The 20,440-nt window shown below is 40.8% G+C and overlaps 1 protein-coding gene across 1 annotated transcript in view; it reads left to right on the top strand.

Moving 5' to 3' along the window:
- Positions 1–2,553: 2,553 nt before the first annotated feature.
- The window catches only part of gas7b (growth arrest-specific 7b), a 47,480-nt gene continuing 29,593 nt past the window's right edge, over positions 2,554–20,440 (top strand). The window contains exon 1 of the mRNA XM_026315221.2: positions 2,554–2,946. Coding sequence (XP_026171006.1) covers positions 2,767–2,946 — 180 coding nt within the window. The 5' untranslated portion in view covers positions 2,554–2,766. The remainder of the gene's footprint in view (positions 2,947–20,440) is intronic.

The following is a 20,440-nucleotide window of genomic DNA, read 5'->3' as shown; positions in this document are numbered from 1 at the left end:
TTCCTGATCCTATCCATCCTCGTCACTCCCAGAGAGAACCTCAACATCTTCAGCTCTGCTACCTCCAGCTCTGCCTCCTGTCTTTTTCTCAGGGCCACTGTCTCTAAACCATACAACATTGCTGGTCTCACCACTGTCTTGTCCACCTTTCCTTTCATTCTTGCTGACACTCTTTTGTCACACATCACACCTGACACTTTCCTCCACCCGTTCCAACCTGCTTGCACACGTCTCTTCACTTCTTTTCCACACTCTCCGTTGCTCTGGACTGTTGACCCTAGGTCCTTAAAATCCTCCACCTTCTTCACCTCTACTCCCTGCCTTCATATCTATTGCAGATAAATAGAAGGGAACTTGATACTGCTGTTTCATGAGCATAAACTGCCTCAGAAGCATCTTCTGCAAGAACAAATGAATCAGCATAGATTAGAATATGGAAAAGTGCACCTTTTCATCTACAGTGATAAAACTGCTATCTGCTTGATAGTGCTGCTGAGGATGGTCTAATGTGCTGAGCTTGTCTAAGAATAAAGTCAGTGTCCACACCGAACAGAGGTCAAACTCCTTTAGACAATCAGAATTAGACATTCAGTTCGTATAAAAGAACCAATCTAACTATACCATGAAAGTACTACAGTACTGTTAATGTTTTAAATAGGGGTATTACAGAAAGTAACATTAGAATAGACTTTGGGTGGACGTTGCCAGTAGTGATAAATTGATGAAAATGCATCATATGAATAAACCATTCAGAACACCCATTAAAATGAGGCAGGGTTAACAGTATTAACACTAAAGCTTTTTGAATAACAGTATAAATACTCTGTTTAAACCTGGTATAATTTAGTAGAATATTTACCAAATTGTTAAAATAACTAAAAAGGTCAAAAAGAAACTGAAAGATTTCACATACCTTGCCACTGTCTGAGTAAAGGAAGATGTGCTTTCAGATTGTGTGAAGGCTGATCATCAGACAGAAAAATCTGTATCTTAATATGGTGCTTTCATTTTTCTCTTGTTTATTATTTTTACAGCTTCTTTCCTTTGGAACTTCTGTGCCAAAGTTGTGTCACACACACAAACACACATGTTCAAGCGTGCCGTACAGTATGTACTACAAAGAAAAGATTAAACCTTTTCTGTCAACATAACTGGGTGCAGTTTTGGTAATCTGATAGCCATCTGGTGGTATTTGCGGTCTGACTTGAAGCACCAACATGTAGTGATTGCTGTTGTTGCATGCATTTTAGATAAAAGGACTATAAATAGTGTCTGTATTAAGAAATCATTAGTAAACCATTACTGTCTGGGCTGAAAATAAATTGTGCTGTGCAGTAACAGCATACTGGGTGTGTAGTCTACTAGGCAAATTATGTTCATATTAAAGTTACATGCCATTGTAAATACAATGCCAAGAACGACTTTAACTAATAAACCAGTTAACGCTTAACTTTTTTGTGATTAACAATGATAATGTTTGACTAACTAAAACTAATATTTTACTACATTAGGCTAATTATCATCATGAAACTGTTATCACCGTCGTCACTGCCTCTCATAAATACTCAGCCCCCACTAAACCGCAAAAAAGACATCATCACAACTGAAAATAACTACAGATGAAAAAAGCAGAGGAAATGGAGGGTAGCTACTACATCCGGTTACACAGTCGATTTCAAAATAAAACCTGGACTAGGACTGCGCATGAAAAAGCGTAGGGACATTTTTGCTAATGCTTTTTGTGTGTTTCGCTGTAGGCTACTAACTAGAGAAGTAGAAGTACATTAAACGTGACTGACATGCTAAAGATAATAAATGTTATTTGTTCTCAAGTTGAATCGGTTATGTAACAACATGAAGAGTGCACGTTTGAAGAAAATGTTCATTTTTATTTAATGTAAGATAGTGATAAGTTTGTGAACGAATCTGCCTTTTTAAGATCTCGTTCACTTAACGCACTGACTCATGATTGTCCTTCACTAATCTCTGCCATGACAGTACAGCGTTGTATGTGCGCAGGCGCAGCTCTGACAGCCCGTGGCACGTTCGTGAACGAAACATTTTGGAGTTGACATTTTGCTTTAAAGAATGAAGAATGTCATATGCAAGTCATAAACAATGCATATCTAATTTTTGGTCTTTTATGGAAAGGCCATATTCCATATATTTAATGAAACTTGTTTTTCATTTAATTTTAATTTAGAATATTTTGTATATTACAGTAGTTTAAGACAGTTACACTTAAATTAAATCTTATGCTATTGAGTCGACTAAAACTAGACTAAAACTAAAACAAAGCAGATGAATAAAATATGACTAAAACTAAAATTGCATTTAGTCAAAGGACTGTGACTAAAACTAAACTAAAATCTGCTGTCAAAATTAACACTGGTTCAGTTACTATTTTTTTCTGGGGCTTTCGATCTCGGGGCGTCGGCTCGGTTGCCATGGCGATAGCCTAAAAGAAAGTTTACTCAACGTCGAAATGCGCTTTTATTTTGACGGCACGAGTACGTGGCTTCCGGTCAGCGCCTGTCTCGCTGCGCAGCTTCACGCTGGTCGAAAGTAGCCGCAGCCTGCGCGCACAGCCTGGATGAGCAGGAGACAGAGAACCTGTTCACCAACTTCACACAAGTTTCACTCTACGAGCAGTGAGGAGCTGCGGCGCAAACTCTCCCACTCTTCCAAAAGTGTGTCTTTATTTTTGTCTTATTTTCCTCCCGAGCACTGTCATCACGCCACAGTGTGGGAAGTTAGGTGCCGGCGATGTCTGGATCGTACTGCAAAAGTTTGTACCCGTTCAGCGGGGAGCAGCACCAGCAGGGACTGAGCTTCGAGGCCGGGGAGATTATAAAGGTGGTCCAGGTTCTGCCCGGAGGCTGGTGGGAGGGAGAGAAGGATGGAACCAGAGGATGGTTCCCCTCTAGTTATGTCCAGGTGCTGGAGGTAAGGCTCCTTGGAAATCTCATTATTTAATCTGATCACTCATTTGGAAACTTTAATTGGATTGAATTTCTCATGGCAGTCATGAACACCAGGAACATGAAGACATAAACCTGCACCACCAGACACATGTTTTAAGAAAGAGTGTATTTCCAGCGCTGTGTCATGTACACGCACATACATGGGCACGGTGTTGATGCTGCTGGAAGATAAAGACAACATTGAGGGATGCGTTAACAAATAGTTTTCCCGTGGTGTCCTTATCAGATTAACCCTAACCTTCCCAAAGGGAAGCTCCCTGTCTGCTTCCTCATTCCACACGCATTCCTGTGAGATACTCAGGTCTCCTCTGTGTGCGCGTCAGTGCACAGGGCATGCAGCACCCTCCCCCTGCATGGGCAACCTCGGCCATCCCCACCCTGAAGTCACTTCAGAAACTCTGTTCCTGCTGCAACTCGGTAAACACGTCCTACTTCTGTTTTTTCATTCCTGCCTTCTACCTCAGAGTGTTGGCTCTGTGATTAGCGTATTGGAGGAGACTGAGCTTGTGGTGGAGACAGTGACACCACCCAGTACTCTGACAGTTTGTTGTAATCAGTTTTCATCCACCAGCCCAGCAGCCTCAGCTGAAGGAACCAGTGGTGCCAGTTCTTATTGCTTCTCCTCTCGTTTGCTTTAAAGAAAGATATGAATGTGAAGATATGTACAGTAAGATGATTCATGAGCCGTGACGTCAGAGCAGCACATCCTGCTTCATATACAACCACCAGAACCAGGAACGTGAAGACATAAACCTGCACCACCAGACACTTCAAACACAACATCCTCTGTGTGGATTGGAGTTGCTGGGTGAGGCAGCAGGGTGGTGTCGAGAGCAGGAAAATGTTCTTTAAGGACAGACTCATCAAGTGTGTGTGTGTGTGTGTGTGTGTGTGTGACCATCAAGCGTAAATTCATCCAGTGTTGATACCTTTCTGGGGCAGGTTAAAGCAAAGTGAGCTTTCCTGCAGGGACCAGTGTAGTATCAATCATAAATCGATTTCCCTGGTTCTAGTCCTCTGAATCAGTGCCCTCTGATTTATAAACCACTCAACAGGCCAGGAACAAGTATTGTGATTCTCCAGGGTAAATGAGGTTTGGGCCTTTTTCTGAAAATAAAGAAGTAGTGACAGTTTTGATTTTGTTTTACTTTGTTTCACTGTAGAAACTGACAGTATGGTACGTGTGCAGCAGCTGTCCTGTTGGCTGTGCAGAGAAGCTTGAGGGTAATAAGGCTACAACAAGATCATATTATCACAGTGCTAATCTTCATTAATAGAGTTACTGCTGCTGGTCCATGTGTGGAAACTGTGCACAGCCCTCCTCTTAATGTAGAGGCATGCTTATCATAGTGGGACGAAGGTCTTAGTGTCTGAAAGTGGAGTTTCAACCCAGATGTGTCAGGGTTGTTATGATGTGATGCTGAAGGAGATGAAGCAGGAGGAGGCTGCTATTTGGATGTCAGGCAGAGGAGCTGATCTAAGTGGGGTCCTGCCCAAAAGAACACTGTGTAAGTTTGGTGAAGAATAACCACTTTATAACAGATTTTTAAGTAAAAATGCAAAGTAATATGCAGGTGTCAAATGAGATGACTTGCTGTTTTCTTTGATTTATTAGGTTTGAATGCCATTGGGTTTTTGGACTGTTGTTGGGTCTTCAGGCTGAAAACAGGTCTGTTATCAGAAGCAGAGAGACGTCACGATGTTTTGTAATGTAACATAGCTCTGGAACATTATCACATCAGCAACTATTTTATCTTTGTCATCATGAGGTAAACCTTAGATATATATATTCACATTGCAAAGGAATCTACCAGGAATGTGTGCTGGCTGGTACTCGATTGGCCAGTGCCGCAGCTTATCTGTCTTGTTGGATGATGTGTACTTTTCTGGTACCAAAAGAATGAGGAGACTGTGGTCAGTAGTCAGCCTGCACTCAGTCTTAGTTGTGTCAATTCTTCAATTTATTTATTTATTTTTATTTTATTATAATTTTTTGTCATACGTGTTTATCTTACGTTGTCTTTATCTGTCCGGTCAGCTTTGGACCTTAAGAGCAATTGGTTTTGTTTTCTTTTTTGTCACAGTACTGTTCCCAGGGTGAATAAATGAATTTCCACTCTTAGTTATGACAATTCTGAGTCAATGATGAATGAATTGATGATGAGCCCTGGTGTGAAGGATAGACTCAAGAGTTTACAGAGAATATATGAACACACTGAAGAAATCCTGGCCTTGTTTCTAAAAGCACACAAACTGTCCTCTCACTGTGCCTTGGCTGGGTGTGTGGACGTTTTTGATACTGATGCAGAGCAAATCTGATGTAGGCTCTGACTTATCACACACTGATGAAGTTTAATGTAGCCCACACAGATGTAGACTCTCTCCACTCACCCACTGTTACTGTCACTCTACTGTTGTATGCACTCAAGCGAAACCACCTAAAAATAACCTGTGAAGTTGAAGGAAATGACACAAGACTGTGGTGAGGAAAGGCCCTCTATTGATATGGTAACTGAAACAAGTACTACTTTGTTTATAGTTAAATTTGGCCATTGAGCTTAAAAGTTTGGTTTTGGGCCTGTACTAATTGTATAAGCTAATGTAACATAGTTGTCTCCGCCTATTTCCAGTTTTTGGATTAAACACAAAACAAATGAATTTCCCAAAAATCTGTGAGAACTCGACACACACTTGATTTCGATAGCTGCATTGATACTGTTCATCCTTTCCTGGTTGGTTATGTTTTCCTGTCAGCCTGCAGTATCAATATTACTGTTGTTAATTACACCCTACTCCACATACTTGAGGCTGAATCATGCATAATGAAACTGGAGGTTCCTGAACAGTTATCCTTGAATGTGTCATCAGTGGGTTTATCAGACGTGTAGCAGAGGCTGTGAGATGGCATTGGTGAAGTGACTGATTGAGAAACAAAAAATCTGCTTCGCTATTTCCTCATTCTGGTAATTTATTCAAAACTCAGAGGAGCTTTGTCAGGAAGTTACCATCAGTCCTTCACTCCGTTGCATAGTAACACAGTTGCATCAGTTTCATATAATCATATTTAATGATAAATACAGGATGCTGTGCATTAATCACTGGGATTGGATTTGTATTTCTGGCAGTGTTGACAGTGGAGCTTTCGCCGGCCTCTGTTGTAACCATCAGCATTGAGCCTTTGTTCTACAAACAGCTCCTTTCTTCCAAACATAATGAATCATTCAGAACCTGTTGCTGCCTGGTGCAACACACTCCAGTTGGGTTTCTCACTGACCAACATTTCATTGTCTCCCAATTCATCTGGCACCCTGAATTTCCCTTTAGGGATTAATAAAGTTTATCTCATCTCATTTAATGCTGCTTTAAACTATTTCACATTAAAGGAATAAATAACAGAAAGAACACCCCTGCTGATGTTTGCAAACTAGAGTTGAACTGCTGTTTAGCTGGACTTATTGTGGGAGTAGTAATCTATGGTGAGCAGGGTGATTGAATCTTTGGGATCCTTCACAGTGTCTCTTTTAAGAAGATGTTTGGAGGAAGAATACTGATTCTTTTTTTCATCTATACAGTGTACAGTGTGAGCTGTTCTCTACTGAAAGGCTATCACATCCGCTCTAAGAGAACATTGTATTACTGTAGTGATTATGACTATCTTACCAGGTCCAGAGCATCATGACTCACAATGACACTGAGTCATATCGGGCTTGGCTCATTAGTGCTCACTAATGAGGAGGAAATGAAAAGAAAAGCAGTAAGAACAAATGTGCGTTAAAGCAGCAGCTGAAATCCATGCAGGATGACTTGGTTGCAGTTCAGTTTCTACTGGTTGACTGCATGATGTCAGCCAGAGCAGTACGATGGAGGATGTTGTCTACTTCAGTGTTTTAGAGCTTTCATCAGCAAATGAATTGGACGAACTCTTTCATTCAGTCACTCTGCTAGCTTGAAAGTAATTTGTCAGTATATATTTGTCTGCCATGGTATTTGGAGCTCTCCTCACTGTTTCCAGACAGATGTTCCTCTCTGTGCTTTTGCTCTGTTACTCCATCAGGCCTTGGAGTAATGGATTTTGCTTCATGTAACTCAAGAGTAATTTTGTTTTTACCTACACCAAAGAGGGCATTTTTTTCATCGTATTAGCATGTTTATTTCTGATAGAAGGATATCTCCAGTACTCATAGATTAATGTTTATAAAATTGTGATCTGATACATTGGTAAAAGGATGCTGAGGTTAGAGCTGCCAGGAAGGAGGCCTAGAGGAAGACCAAAGAGGAGGTTCTTGGATGTAGTGAAGGAGGACATGAGGATAGTTGGTGTGGGTGAGGAGGAGACAGAGGATAGGGTTAAATGGAGGCAGATGATTGGCTGTGGCGACCCCTGAAGGGAGCAGCCCAAAGGAAAAGAAGAAGAAGAAGAAAATTGTGATCTGAGACCAAGGAACAATTGATTCCACTTGGGTATAGCACCCATTCAGGAGTTTTTATTTTTTAGTAACAACTATAAAACAAATAGAAACCTGATACGAGATGTTAGCCAGGTTAGTAAATAACTGAAGATTTGTGTGATAGGGTTGAGGTCTTTGCACACAGCAGCAAAGTAGGAGACTGGCAGAACTTTCCTACCTCATTGCCGTCGAGTTGCTCATTTTCACTGTATCAACAGTGGCAGGTTTCTTAAAGCCTCTTGGTGTTACTGAATACTGAGCTATTTCACCAAATCCAAACTATGCATGTAGGCTGTATTAGCTAATAGAGATAAGTGCTTGTCTGGAAGAGGGTATTTACGTTTGTCTGTGAAAGTCCAAATTATGGGACATTAAGTCAAAATATGTGGACTTAGTCAAAAGTGTGGCAGGCTAAGTCAGACTTTGGAATTTCTGTGTCGGAATTATGTGCTGCTGGATGAGAAAATCCAACGGATAAATCACATCAAAATACAGGCAGTGAAATCAGAAGTGCAAATGACAAAGAGAGTAAGTATGAATTAGAAAATGCCAATGTAAGTGTTTGCTCAATCAAACTTATGAGATGGTATTGCTATGTCATATACTGTACCATTAATCTTTTCTGTGCTGTAGTCTTTCATTTGTCATGCATTTTTTTGTAATGAAGAAAAGTATTTTGTATCTTTTAAATGAAATGGCAGAGGAAAAAGCTTCCATTACTGTCAAAATTACAACAATTTTTATAATTGATTATTCATCTGAGTAATTTTTATTCTCAAATGTAAATATTTGATTTTCTTTGATAGTACACTGGAGAGATTTGGGCTTCGGACTGTCAGCTGAACAAACCAAACACCCTGAATATGCCGAGTTGGGTTTAAAAGGATTGTAATGCGTATTTTTCTTTGTTTTACTGACACTTAATATACCGACCAATTAACTGATTAATTGCAATCAACTGATTTAACAAAGGTGAAAATAAGGAATAGTTCCCACCCTGCTTGCCCATCTGAACAGGTACTGTAATGAGTAAAGTGTCTTGGTGACACTGCATCATCATCACAGCTTAAAAAGCTAGACTTTCCTGTAATGAGGCTTCGCACCAGGCCTCGCTGTGGGCCACTAGTAAAACCGGTTTGAGTCACTGAATCGGTGACACACATTGGGTTATAGCCTTTAACAGTTGGTCAGAGGGCAGTTACACACTGTTGCTGCTCTGGGTTTACTCATGACATTTCAATTCAGAACTCCCTTACAAGTGCTGAAATATTAAAATAGGCAGTTAACATGTCATAGGGGCTGTGCAGTGGGCCTGCCAGGGACAATGGGGAGGAGACGCCCCTCTCAATCCTTCACATGGATGAAATACAGTAAGTGCAGGTTGCCACTTAGTGTACAGTCAAGTGTCACTTGAAGAGGGCAGTAGGTTTTTGTAATATTTTCCCAGATTTTAATACTGGGCTCACATTATTATTACAGCAGCATGCATTCTGTCTTTTTAGTCTGTATTACTGTGTCATTATGTCTCTGTGCAGCCTGCCCTACTTCTGTAGCAGTTTGCTATGAGTTGTAAATTATGGAGAACCACTTTGTCTCCCTAATGCTTCTCATGGTGGAGTGTCAGCTGTGTTTATTATGAAACTGTAGAGCTGAAAGTGAGGGGTTGGGGGGCATCTAGCTGAGGTTTGGATGGTGATTTAGCCTGGCATAATCACTGTGTGGAATGCCAGGGGTCAGCTCACTGCTGTAGAGCCTCCAGCTCACAGCCAGGTGCTTCCCCTGCACACTGGAAAATCAACACCACCCCTCCCATGCTGATGTCATACCAAAATACAGTCATTTCATTTCATGGAACGTCAGAGTGGAGCTGTGAAATATCAGCTGAATGATTGTGAAGCACCTACTGTGGCACCTCCGAAAACACCTTGGTAACCACAATCTGTTGTTTGTTTTGAGACAGAAAATTTAGATTTGAGGTTTTCACACATCTACTACCAGAGCTGCTGGGAAAATGTTTACTGCCTTTATACATAGCAACATGTAAAAGGAAGTAGAATTGCTTGAAGAAGACTGGTTTTAAAGTATGATTAATAAGGCAAATCTGTTACCAAATTTAGGTTATGGTTAGACAGTTTTAGGCCTTGATTTCAATTCCAGCATAGCTATTTTGAGTTATAGCTTGAAAAACATTAGTACAGTTAGAGTAATTACAGTTATTTTCAACTTGGGTCTCATTTTGAGATTTTTTTTGACCACCAGACTGATGGAATCTGACCAAAAATTACTCCTCCTACAGTGCAGTGTTAATTTTAGCTTTGAAGCTAAACTGGCATAGCTCATCATTCATCAATCACTGTGTAAATCTGACAAAAACAAATGTCAGTCCCAGGCCATGTGCATCAAATCTGTTGGGTTGAAATGAGGAGCTGCAGCAGCAGTGCTCTGTGTATTAGAGTATCTACCGACACGCATGATCTGAGTTCATTTTCATGTCTGCTAATTTAGGAGAACACCCACATGCAATCCAGGCTTGTGTGGTGTTGGTTAAAGTAAATATATCAAGTGTGTGCCTCCCATCTGATGTTTGGTTTATGGACATTATCAGAAATGATGGTGTCCTGTCATCATGGGAGTATAAGGGGCTGCACTGATTCGAGATACAACAGGTTATATTTCTCTGTGGATGGAGTGCTGTGCCCAACTCTTTTGACAATGTAGCCATATTTACATGAGCTTAATTAATGGGTGTTGAATGTTTTGTATTGTCAGACACATGAAAATATTGTCTGTTGCCTTATTTGGATAACAAATAATTCAACTGTTTTCTGCTGCTTAAACTGGTCTGGGTCACGGCTCAGGCGCCCTTCTCCCCAGCCACATCCCCCAGCTTCTCCCAGGGGATCCCCAGGCATTTCCAGATGAGGGATGGAACACATACTGTATCAGCATGTCCATGTTCACCTCCCTGTTCACCAGAACAGTATGTATGGCACAATGACTGCATTACCACCAGTTCCCAACTTGAGAGCAGTCCACTGTTTTCTGTACCATGGCCTGACACTTGGAGGTGCTCATCCCAGCTGTTTCACAGTCAGCTGTGAACTGCTCCTGCGTGTCGTGGAGTTCACACTGTGATGAAACCACCAGAGTCACATCATCTGCATAAACTTCCCAGTCTTTATTATTTCATGTATTGTTGATATACACACGTTCAAGAGTGAGGCTGCATCTAGTAGGCTGACATGTTTTGGGGGAGGATTGTGTTTAACGCTACGGATACGGCCGAGAGTGATGGCGTTACAAAATTCTGCTTCATAAGCTGAGTGAAGCAGTCAGGCTTTGGAAAGTCTTTGCTGCCCTATCCCACAATAGCTACTAACTGGTCACAGCAAGAAGTGTTACTGTGGAGTGCTTGGTGAATTTAGTGTATGAGTGCGAAGCAGAACAGTGGATTGATATGCTGCCACATCTGATCCTGAGAACATAAGCAGGCCTGTGCAGATAAAATCAGCACAGTCCTTCATATGCAGTACACATTGTGTGTCACAGCAGCCCTGTCTGAATCACATCATGGCTGAAGAAGTAGCTTAGAGGAGAAACAGTGAGACAAACAAAGCTTGAGAAATGCACATAAACTGGAGGGGGCGGGATCTAACAAAACAGGCTTTGTTAGCTGTACAGACCACTCCAGCCTGCACGTACACATGCAAACAGACATGTTTCCACTGCTGAGGCACTGTGTTAGACAATCATCACTGTTTATGTGAATATGAGTGCATGTACAGTAGGGATGTGTGTCTACATACATGGTTAAACACACATGTGCATCCCTCCTCCTTACTGAGTGTGTGAAGTGTCTACATATGGGAATGTGGTTTCACTTCAGGCTCCCACAAACCAAAACAATGTCTCCCAAGTACAGATACGGTCCACAGCCCCCATCACACTGTTTCCCTCTCTGACTCTGTCTTCCTTCAAGGACTATGTCATTCTTTCTCTCCTGCTCCTCCTCCATTCACCTCAGATTTGTCTTGCCGTATCTTAGCACATTCTTCTCTTTTGGTCTGGCAGTTAGCAGCCAAGCAGCTCAGAAATTTCTCCCCAGCTGTTTTTCTTACACTAAATGCTCGCTGAGTGACCCCAGAGGGTTGGGAAATCTCCACTCAGCTTCAGAACTTCTGGGGACGAGGTCAGTGTTACAGTCTCCGCTGGGGCCTTTTGATAATAGTGGTGATGAGATGTTATGTTGGTCTCAAGACTTTATGTAAGAGTTCATGTGTAGCTTGTCCTTCTTTGTGAGCCACTAGAGAGGTTTGGACACAGATACTAGAATTTTGGTCTGCAGCTCCTGAAACACAGTGTTACTGTATATTAGAAAAGGTTCGACCACATAAATTTTACATGTCTTCCTGTAATCATGTGCAATCTGTGCACAAGCCTGGCAGCATTAATGACATGAAGGTGGTGGTTGTTGCTAGATATTGTCATGTAAGACCATGTTTAATATGATTTTCTTTCATTTCTTATTAAGTTGTCTCAAGTTTTCAATTGTACAGTGACCCCTAAGAGTGGCTGAAGCTTACATTTGACAGTGAATGGCTGTGTTTATTACCTGTAGTTTATTGGTTATCTAAAGGAAAACATATAAAAGATAAACGTAATGTGCATATGCATGTGTATATTTGTTTTTACCAAATCCTAATTTGTATTTCTTTGAATTATCTGACCTATTTCACAATCTTCCCAAAATACTCCAGATACAAGCCCTGCTGATTTGCTGCAGGGGATTACATGTTTCTCTATTCAGATGACTATAAGTCTAAGAGCAATATTATTGCAAAATTATCTTAGACTCAGAGCTTAAAGCACTTGGAAAGGAAAGTATAGCTTCCCATGGCTGTTACCTCTGACTCTGTCTATGCTACACGGAGCAGCGGTCAGTTTGTGTCCCCTGACACTACGTAGCCATAAGGCCGTGCCGTCTACAGTAGCTGTTCTCCCAGTCCTCTGTTGCAGTTTTAAGTATACTAGTAGAGAAGCTCCCAGCAGAATTTGAAGGTGCTGTTACGCTTTGAGCAGCCACAACTGATCAAAGCCAGTGTTGCATTTGTGAATCACCATCTGCTGCTGTGTAACAGTGTTGATTAGGCAGCTGCGTCTCTTTTGTACAGATACTAGCATCAGCAGATGTGTGTGAACTTCCCAGTAACCCAGGGTGTGCTGATTTGACAGCACTGGCCCAGAAGAGGAAGGTGAAGGTATTTATTAGTGAATAATAGGAAACAGACACTTCCCCTGACTGCGACACCTTTGTTCCCACTCTCTGTGACAGAGCGAGGTAGCACAGGGAGCGAGCTGGGAAACAACATCTCAGTACACCCATTGTGAACCTCGCCACTATTTCAGAAGAAACAGCAGATTAGAGATGGCCCTGTTCTCCGTCTGCATCTCATCATGGAAACGACTTTGTGTTTGTGGCCATGTGCTTGCTTGTGGCTGTTTACAGATCTGCTCCAGTATGTATAGCTGGAATTTCTTTGGTTTTGCTTCCTTACGTGTTTGAAATTGTAGCAAAATACACAAAATGAAACCCTGTTTTTAAGGAGCTATTGGCGTGAATGAAGACCTGATTTGGTTTACATTAAAAACATCTTACAGTTCTTTGATAAAATTTGAAGGGGGATGCCAACTCACAAGGCTCTTGCAAAAAAGACAGGGTCATCCAGCAATAAACAAACTCAGCTTTTGCACATACATATCATGTCAGCCAGATGCTATTTGATTTATATTTGTCAGTCACATATACACATGAACAAACTGAGTTTCTGAGTTTACATATCAATTGTCACATGAAAAAATGAAATCATTGCGGCTGGGATTACTATCCAGACTTGTAAAATTCTGTCAGCTTTAAAGTCTAATAAGACTGAAGTGTGTAATCTGGACATCTTGGATTGTATTTCATTGTCTCACTGGTACCTCACCAACACAAAATCTAAATAGCTAAAAAAAACTTGAGGTTGGGTTTGGTTTGTGATAGATTGTAGTTACGTGTTAATTGCAGGTCTATGATATGACAAGAAATCCTGTCACCTGTATGAAACCTATGCACCACCCAAACCTCCACATTTTTACCTTCTGCCACCCTGCATAAAGAGCACACTCCTTCCATTGGTGCTGAGCCTTGGTACTTGACATAAAAGATGAGGAATGAGATTTTATTCCTAGAGATACTGGGCTATATACAATTATATACAAACATTTTAATAAATGAGACTCTTATGCTTTAGACCAGGACTTTTCCCAGGCTATTAACAGCTCATGTATCACTCCATGTTCGTGTTCAGGATACTCTCTTTGGAAGACAAGCCTTTGGATCCGTCCAGCTGGAAAATGAACAGCTGCTCAGGCAGATTTTGACCCCTACAGACTCTTCTCAAACCCAGATGTTTCCACAGGGTTCATGAGTGGCCAGGTTGAGTTTACACACATAGCAACAAGCCATGGATATATGTCTTCTTCACATGTACCTACACCACCCCAACACACACACAGACACACAGTGTCAGAAGTCAGGAGGTGCTGAGTAACTTGGGCGTGTGTGAAGACAGCTAAACATAAGTCCAGTAATCCGGTTTTTTTGAAACTCTGGAGCAGTCTCAGGCTGCAGATTCAGCCTCCTCCACACAGCCAGTGAGGGGGTGACCAGCATTTCACAAACCATGTGATCTCAGACGGTTGCACCTGATGACTCACCTTTTCTGGACAATCAGTGTCTGTGTTCTCATGTTGCTCTGCTGCTGAAATCTGACAGATGGATTTATTACTCAATTTGAAAATCTGTGTGAAAGACTGTGTAGTTGTTGCTCAGTGGGAAATTGCTCATAGTATATGCAGCTAAAAATAATGATTTCTCAGACGTTAGTGGAAAATTGCTGTATGTTACAGAAAGCCAAGGTTAAAATTAATTTTACTGTTGGATTGTTTAAATAACATGGAGTTGTTTTGGATTCCAATTGTTTTTTAAATCAATTTTTAACTAGAGTTGATTTTTCAAAGTGAGTGTAGGACTGTCTTGTCTAGAAATTAGATAATGACCTTTAAGGAACAAGCAGAACTGGTCCTGTTAAAGCTGTTGAAATCCAGGTTAACAACTCAGCCAAATTTATTACACTGTTGTTCTCTGACAGAAAAAAAAAAAGACTGGATATTTATTTAAGTTATTTGCCAAGGGAATTTAACAAATATTTTCAGTTTTCCAGGCAGGGTGCCAGTGTCGTTGGAATAAAGAGGCCATGAGGTATTTTGTTTTCCATAATAAAAGAGGCTGCCTGTATTTGGGGGTTTTGTGGGAAATGTCTATAATCTGGGTAAGAAAATGCTGGGATCTGTTTATAATACCAGGAAGACCAGTGAAATATTTTGGTTGCTTCTTTTTTAACATCATAACATCTAATGTCTTACAGTTCCACTTTAGCTGCAACCATTTGAAACCAAGTTTATTTGGCTTCCATACTCTAGAAAGCTTTACATTTGAAGTTTAGCATGTTTCTATTTTAGCTTTCAGTAAGTAAGGGTCACCTAAGGCACTGTCTCTTGGATAAATGGCATGAATGAAAGTCCAGTGATCCAGTGAATGTGTAATCAGAGTAAAAACAATAATTTCATCATTTTAACAGGCCATTCTCACTGATGATCTTTTGACACGTATCAGCAGGTGAAGAAGTACAATGAGACATGTTTTGAAAAAATGATGCTTATATATAGTTAGAACATATTTCACCAGCTTGCAGTTTATTGGTAAAAATAATATAGCCCTTAGACTTGAGTTATTTTATCTTTCTGTTTCTAAAATGACAACTGTAATGACTAATACATGTTGAGTTAAAGTTCATCTTGTGGATTGGAGCACAGACTTGTTGGGGAGCGTCTGCAGAGCTGCAGTGATTGTTGTGGCCTCTCCTCAGTCGTTGCAGCCTGAGATGAGTCTGTGTTCACTGCCAGGGGCTTTTCTGGCATGTTGTGAATGTGGAGCCAAAGGCAGTCTGGGGTTTAGAAGGTTAACCATCTGGAATGATGCATTATTTAATGTTGCATATGCCAAGACAAGCTGGTTCTAAACTTCATAATAATTCCCACCACCAAGGTGCTCCCATTTTCTCACTCATGCCGGTCTGTTTTGGTGTATGACAGGACTGTCATATCTGTCACAAACCTCTGTTAGGGAGGAGAATTTTAACTCAGGCACTTGTGGCTTTAAAACTTTGCCCAGTTTTAAGATGAAACTTGCACAGGCGATTCAGAGGAACTTTCTGATTTTGTAGCACTAGAAATGTAACATGAACAACCTAAAGAGTCTAGATGATGTCCAAGATTTTTGCATAGTAGGTATCTGTGTCCCTCTGACCCAACAGCTCACTCCCATCTGTTTTTGGTATCCCTTCACTGATAACTGTGACCAAACAACAGTGGACTGCCTGAAGGAAACAGACAAAATCAGTATTTTTGGTAACTTCAATACACAGTAGTCCTGTTTCTGCAGTGGAATCTGTTGGAAGCAAAGCATTTTAGTCACTCAGGTATTCACTCTAGGTGATTGTAATAGAAAACAGGGTGGGCCAGTTTTTGTAGTGTTTTTAATTGTATATATTTAATAAAGTACCAATAATTGAACTTTAAAGAGACCATCTTTACATTGTATATACTGAGCTAGGCTAATCATATTCTGGCACAGAACTGTACAGCAGACATTATATTTGTATTGTATCAATCTTCCATTCTCACTTTCTGCAAGGAAGCATGCCAGTGTATAACCAACAATGACGAACAGTAGTCGCATTTATGGTATCAGCCACAACATTAATAACAGTGGCTGAATGGCAGTGACTGTCTCGTTACCATGGCACCTGTCAAGCAGCAAGTGAACACAGGGCAGTTCTTGAAGTTGATGTGTTGGAAGCAGGAAAAAACAACAAGCATAAGGATCTGAGTGTCTCTGACAAGGAGCAATCTGTAATAGCAGATGAATGGAGCAGACCATGTCCAAATTGGCAGGGCTTTTCATCTGTTCCCACTATGCAGTATCCACCAAAAGCAGTCCAAGGAAAGACAACCGAGGAACCAAGCTGCAGGGTCATGGGTGGCCAAGACTTGGACATCAAGTATTGGGAGTAGGTGGCGTAGTCTGATGAGTCATTTTGTTTTACATCATGGGGACAGTTGGCTGCATTTGCATAGTTTCCCTGGGGAAGAGATGGCACCAGGATGCATAATGGGAAGAAGGCAAGGATCTGCTTCTAGCAACCTTGTAAAGTCCATACCTCAATATGTCTGAGCTTTTCTGGCTGCACAATGGGGATCTTAATATAAGGCAGGGAGTTTTAATGGTGTATGAATGAAAACAACACTCTAGTTATTCTCCTTTGACTTAAATGTAGGTTGATTTGTAATTTTTTTTCTGAGCCTTGGAAGCAGACTGCATACATGAGGAATATCACAGAATCTGCTTGACTCTTCCTTACTCTAGCAGTCTCTTATATCAAACTGTAATAAGTCAGTTATCTCTTCTCTAAATAATCAATTCATCTAATCAAAGTTTACCATAAGCGTATCTTCAGACACTGACACGCTACAGTCTCTATGACTGGTGAGTTTGGCATCAAAGGTTACAGTGACCCTTATGAATTATTACTAAAGACAGCTTAACAGTGAAAATTCATATACATCGCAGTAAATTCTACAGCAGTCCTTCCTTTTGACCATGAAATTAACATCAAACACAACTATCTATCCCACAGATGTCAGAGTTACATCTTGCATAGATTAACAGTGGCCATGTTCAGAGGGCCAAATAGTAAAGATTAGAAGTCCCGGGTAGTATAGAAAGTGCACATAAGGCTAACTGTCCCATTGTGTAGAATGGGTAAAAGACCTATTGTGAGTAGGCATTCTGTTTCTAGTGCAAAGGGAAACATATCAGGAGATCAGAGTGAGGAAAACACAAAATACACACAATGTCTAAGTAATATAAACTTACATCAGTTCATTTGAAAAAGATAAGGCATACTTACAACAGCCTTCGAGCACCAACCCCAGGCCTGGCTCCAGGGTGGGGTTGGTGCTTTGCGGACGTCACAGTCCTTGTTGTCCTCTTCATAAGGGAGTATTGAACCGCTCTTGGTCTGGTCCGTCACCTAAGACCTGTTTGCCTTGGTAGATCCTACTAGGGGCATATAGCCCCCGACAACATAGCTCCTAAGATCATTTGACCACTCAAACCCCTCCACCGCCATAAGGTGGCGGTTCATGGTCATGAGCTTTGGGTCATGACCAAAAGGACAAGATCTCAGATACAAGCAGGTGAAATTAGCTTCATTTGCAGCTTCCTCCCAGCTGAGGTGGCTCAGGCATCTGTTCCAGATGCCTCCTGGGCGCCTCCCAGAGGTGTTCAGGGCGTGTCCCAGTGGGAGGAGACCCCAGGGAAGACTCAGGACACGCTGCAGGGAATATGTCACTCAACTGGCCTGGGTACGCCTCAGTGTCCCCCTGGAAGAGCTGGAGGAAGTGTGCAGGGCAAAGGAAGTCTGTGAATCCCTGCTTAGGCTACTGCCCCCACTACCTGGCCCTGGATAAGCGGAAGAAGATGGATAGATGGATGGATCCATTAAACATTAAATGTCTATGCCTTACAATATTTGTAGCAGAATAACCTTTACAATCTCCAGCATCACATTTGACTGGGATTATTTCATTATTTCCTAACAGTCTTTTGCCCTTTATATATATCACCCATGTGGAGCCAATACATCAAATCTTGCAGCTGACTACATATAGATGGATGAAGATTTAAAAGCAAAACCAACATGAGGGGGCTGTGGAGAAGGGGTGGACACGGCAGTGGCCTGAGGGGAGAAAAAAATAGATTATTGGCCACTCTGTTAGTTGGTATCATCCATTCCCTTGTTTCGTTTGAATAGATCTTCTTAGCCTCATGTGGTAATGAATGATGTTGCATTCATGGTAATATTGCATTTGGTTTTAAAATCATTGTAGAGTACCTGAAGGAACATGAACAGGTCAACATGATTTCTTTCTTTCTTTTATAATAACCACATTAACACTGGGAAGTCCTAATAATTAATATACTTTAAAAAATGTTTCCTTTGTTAGGCTGATGATTTAGATGTATAATTTTAATTTTATATCACAGAGTTGGTACCGTTTTCCTATTCAGTTGAATTGTGGTCGTATGGCCCTCTAGTATCGAATGTATTTTTTCAGTTCATAGCATGATGGTTAATGTTATTAAATCATTATGTGTGAAAGCAAACAGACATATTTCGCATTACGCGTAAGTAGTAATCAAGTAGTACTGATGGATTTTTAAATCCAAGTGGGTCCATAGAAAACACAAATAGAATGGGACATATGAGGTGGTTCAAGAGGGACCATTTTTGCCTCCCCAGCAGGTCAGTGGGCACTTCTTCCATCCATCATCTGCTCTGTCCTGTTTTCACTTGATTTACACTAAAACAGTAAAAACAAATGTATGGTATAGCAGCTCTTAGTGTATGACCTTGTATGTGTGGAGCAACTGTGAAGCACCTCAGTAAACATTCATATAGCTTGGCATTTAGCCCTACAGTAACCGAACATGTGGTTTGTCAGTGGTATTATTTGTTTCCCCTTCCATTTCTTTTTCAGTACATAAACACGTGATTCTGTGTCACTGACACAATTGGAAATAGCTCAGATTTTCTTTCATGCCTTCTTGTTTATCCATTGTTATATCCATCACCACTTTTCATTGCTGTAGAAAATTACTAGACTATTTCAGCAAATCTTCTTTTCAACGGCACACGAAGGACAAATACGACACTGACCACCAAGACCATCAAAGAGAAAACATCACAGTAATGCTGTTGGAGACTGTGTAATTATATGCAAGTAAGTCACCCTGGGTTGACATTGATTCATACTCTCCCAGTCCTGTGGCACCAGAGAGGTCTGGATTTCTTCTCATAGCTTCTTTCAGGGAACCATTGGCATTTAATGGATTCATTCTCTGTGGTGATGCAGCTTTTTATCTTCAGGGACAGTTTGTGCCTAAATCAATATTTAATACTGCTTGATTATTTGTAAAAATGGCTAAGATAAATACCCAGTGTTTGTTTAGAGCTAATATTCTCTGCCCTCTGCCTGGTGTGTGGCATTGTCTAAGGATAATGAATAGCATTCCTGTTTCCCCACACCCACCTGACTCTCCCCAATTGTTGCCCAAGACTTTTGACACGTGGAATAAGAGAAATCAGGGCTGTCTGTTTCACTGATTACTGGTTTCCTCATTCCCCACCTGTTAGCATTCTCTTCCATGCACATGGACATTAGAAATGTGAAATATGTTGCTCTGGGTTAAACTTTTACCTGACACTGATATGCATCACCAGTCAACCATTTTAAGCTCTGTCTCTTGTTACTAGTGATGTGCAGTTTATGCTGATAATGTGGCAGATTAGTTTTTTGAGACAGAGGTAGGTAGGCATCTCATTTCTACACTGAGAATATAGATTTTGTCTTCTGAAATGATTTCTCCTGGCAGATCTTTAGCAGCTACAGTATCTAGCCAGTTTAAGCAACACTGCCTTATTAGCAACTTACTGAGTAAATTGGCTGAAAAGACTGATATGTGTCATAATAAGAATGTTGGCTGCATATGTTATATCATGTTTACAGACTGAGGCCACAGTTCAGAAGCAAAAAGTTGGCATCATAATTAGGATTCAACCAAAAAGAGACCTTCAGCTGTTTGAAGGAAGTTGTTTTTCTTGTTTAATATAAAAGTTAAAATAGCAATAAACAATAAATAGCATCTATTATTAACGTGCAGATTTTGTTAAAAGTTGTTAGTATGGCTGCTGAGTTAAATAAGAAAAGGTTCATATATATATATATTGGTATTTTTGCGTTTTTTTTTCAAGAGAAAAGGTTTTCAGTCAGGACCAACTCATA

This window comes from Mastacembelus armatus, chromosome 19 (genome assembly GCF_900324485.2).
Source record: "Mastacembelus armatus chromosome 19, fMasArm1.2, whole genome shotgun sequence".
Classification (NCBI taxonomy): domain Eukaryota; kingdom Metazoa; phylum Chordata; class Actinopteri; order Synbranchiformes; family Mastacembelidae; genus Mastacembelus; species Mastacembelus armatus.
Note: the sequence above shows the minus strand (reverse complement) of the source record. Positions and strands in the feature narration are given on the sequence as shown.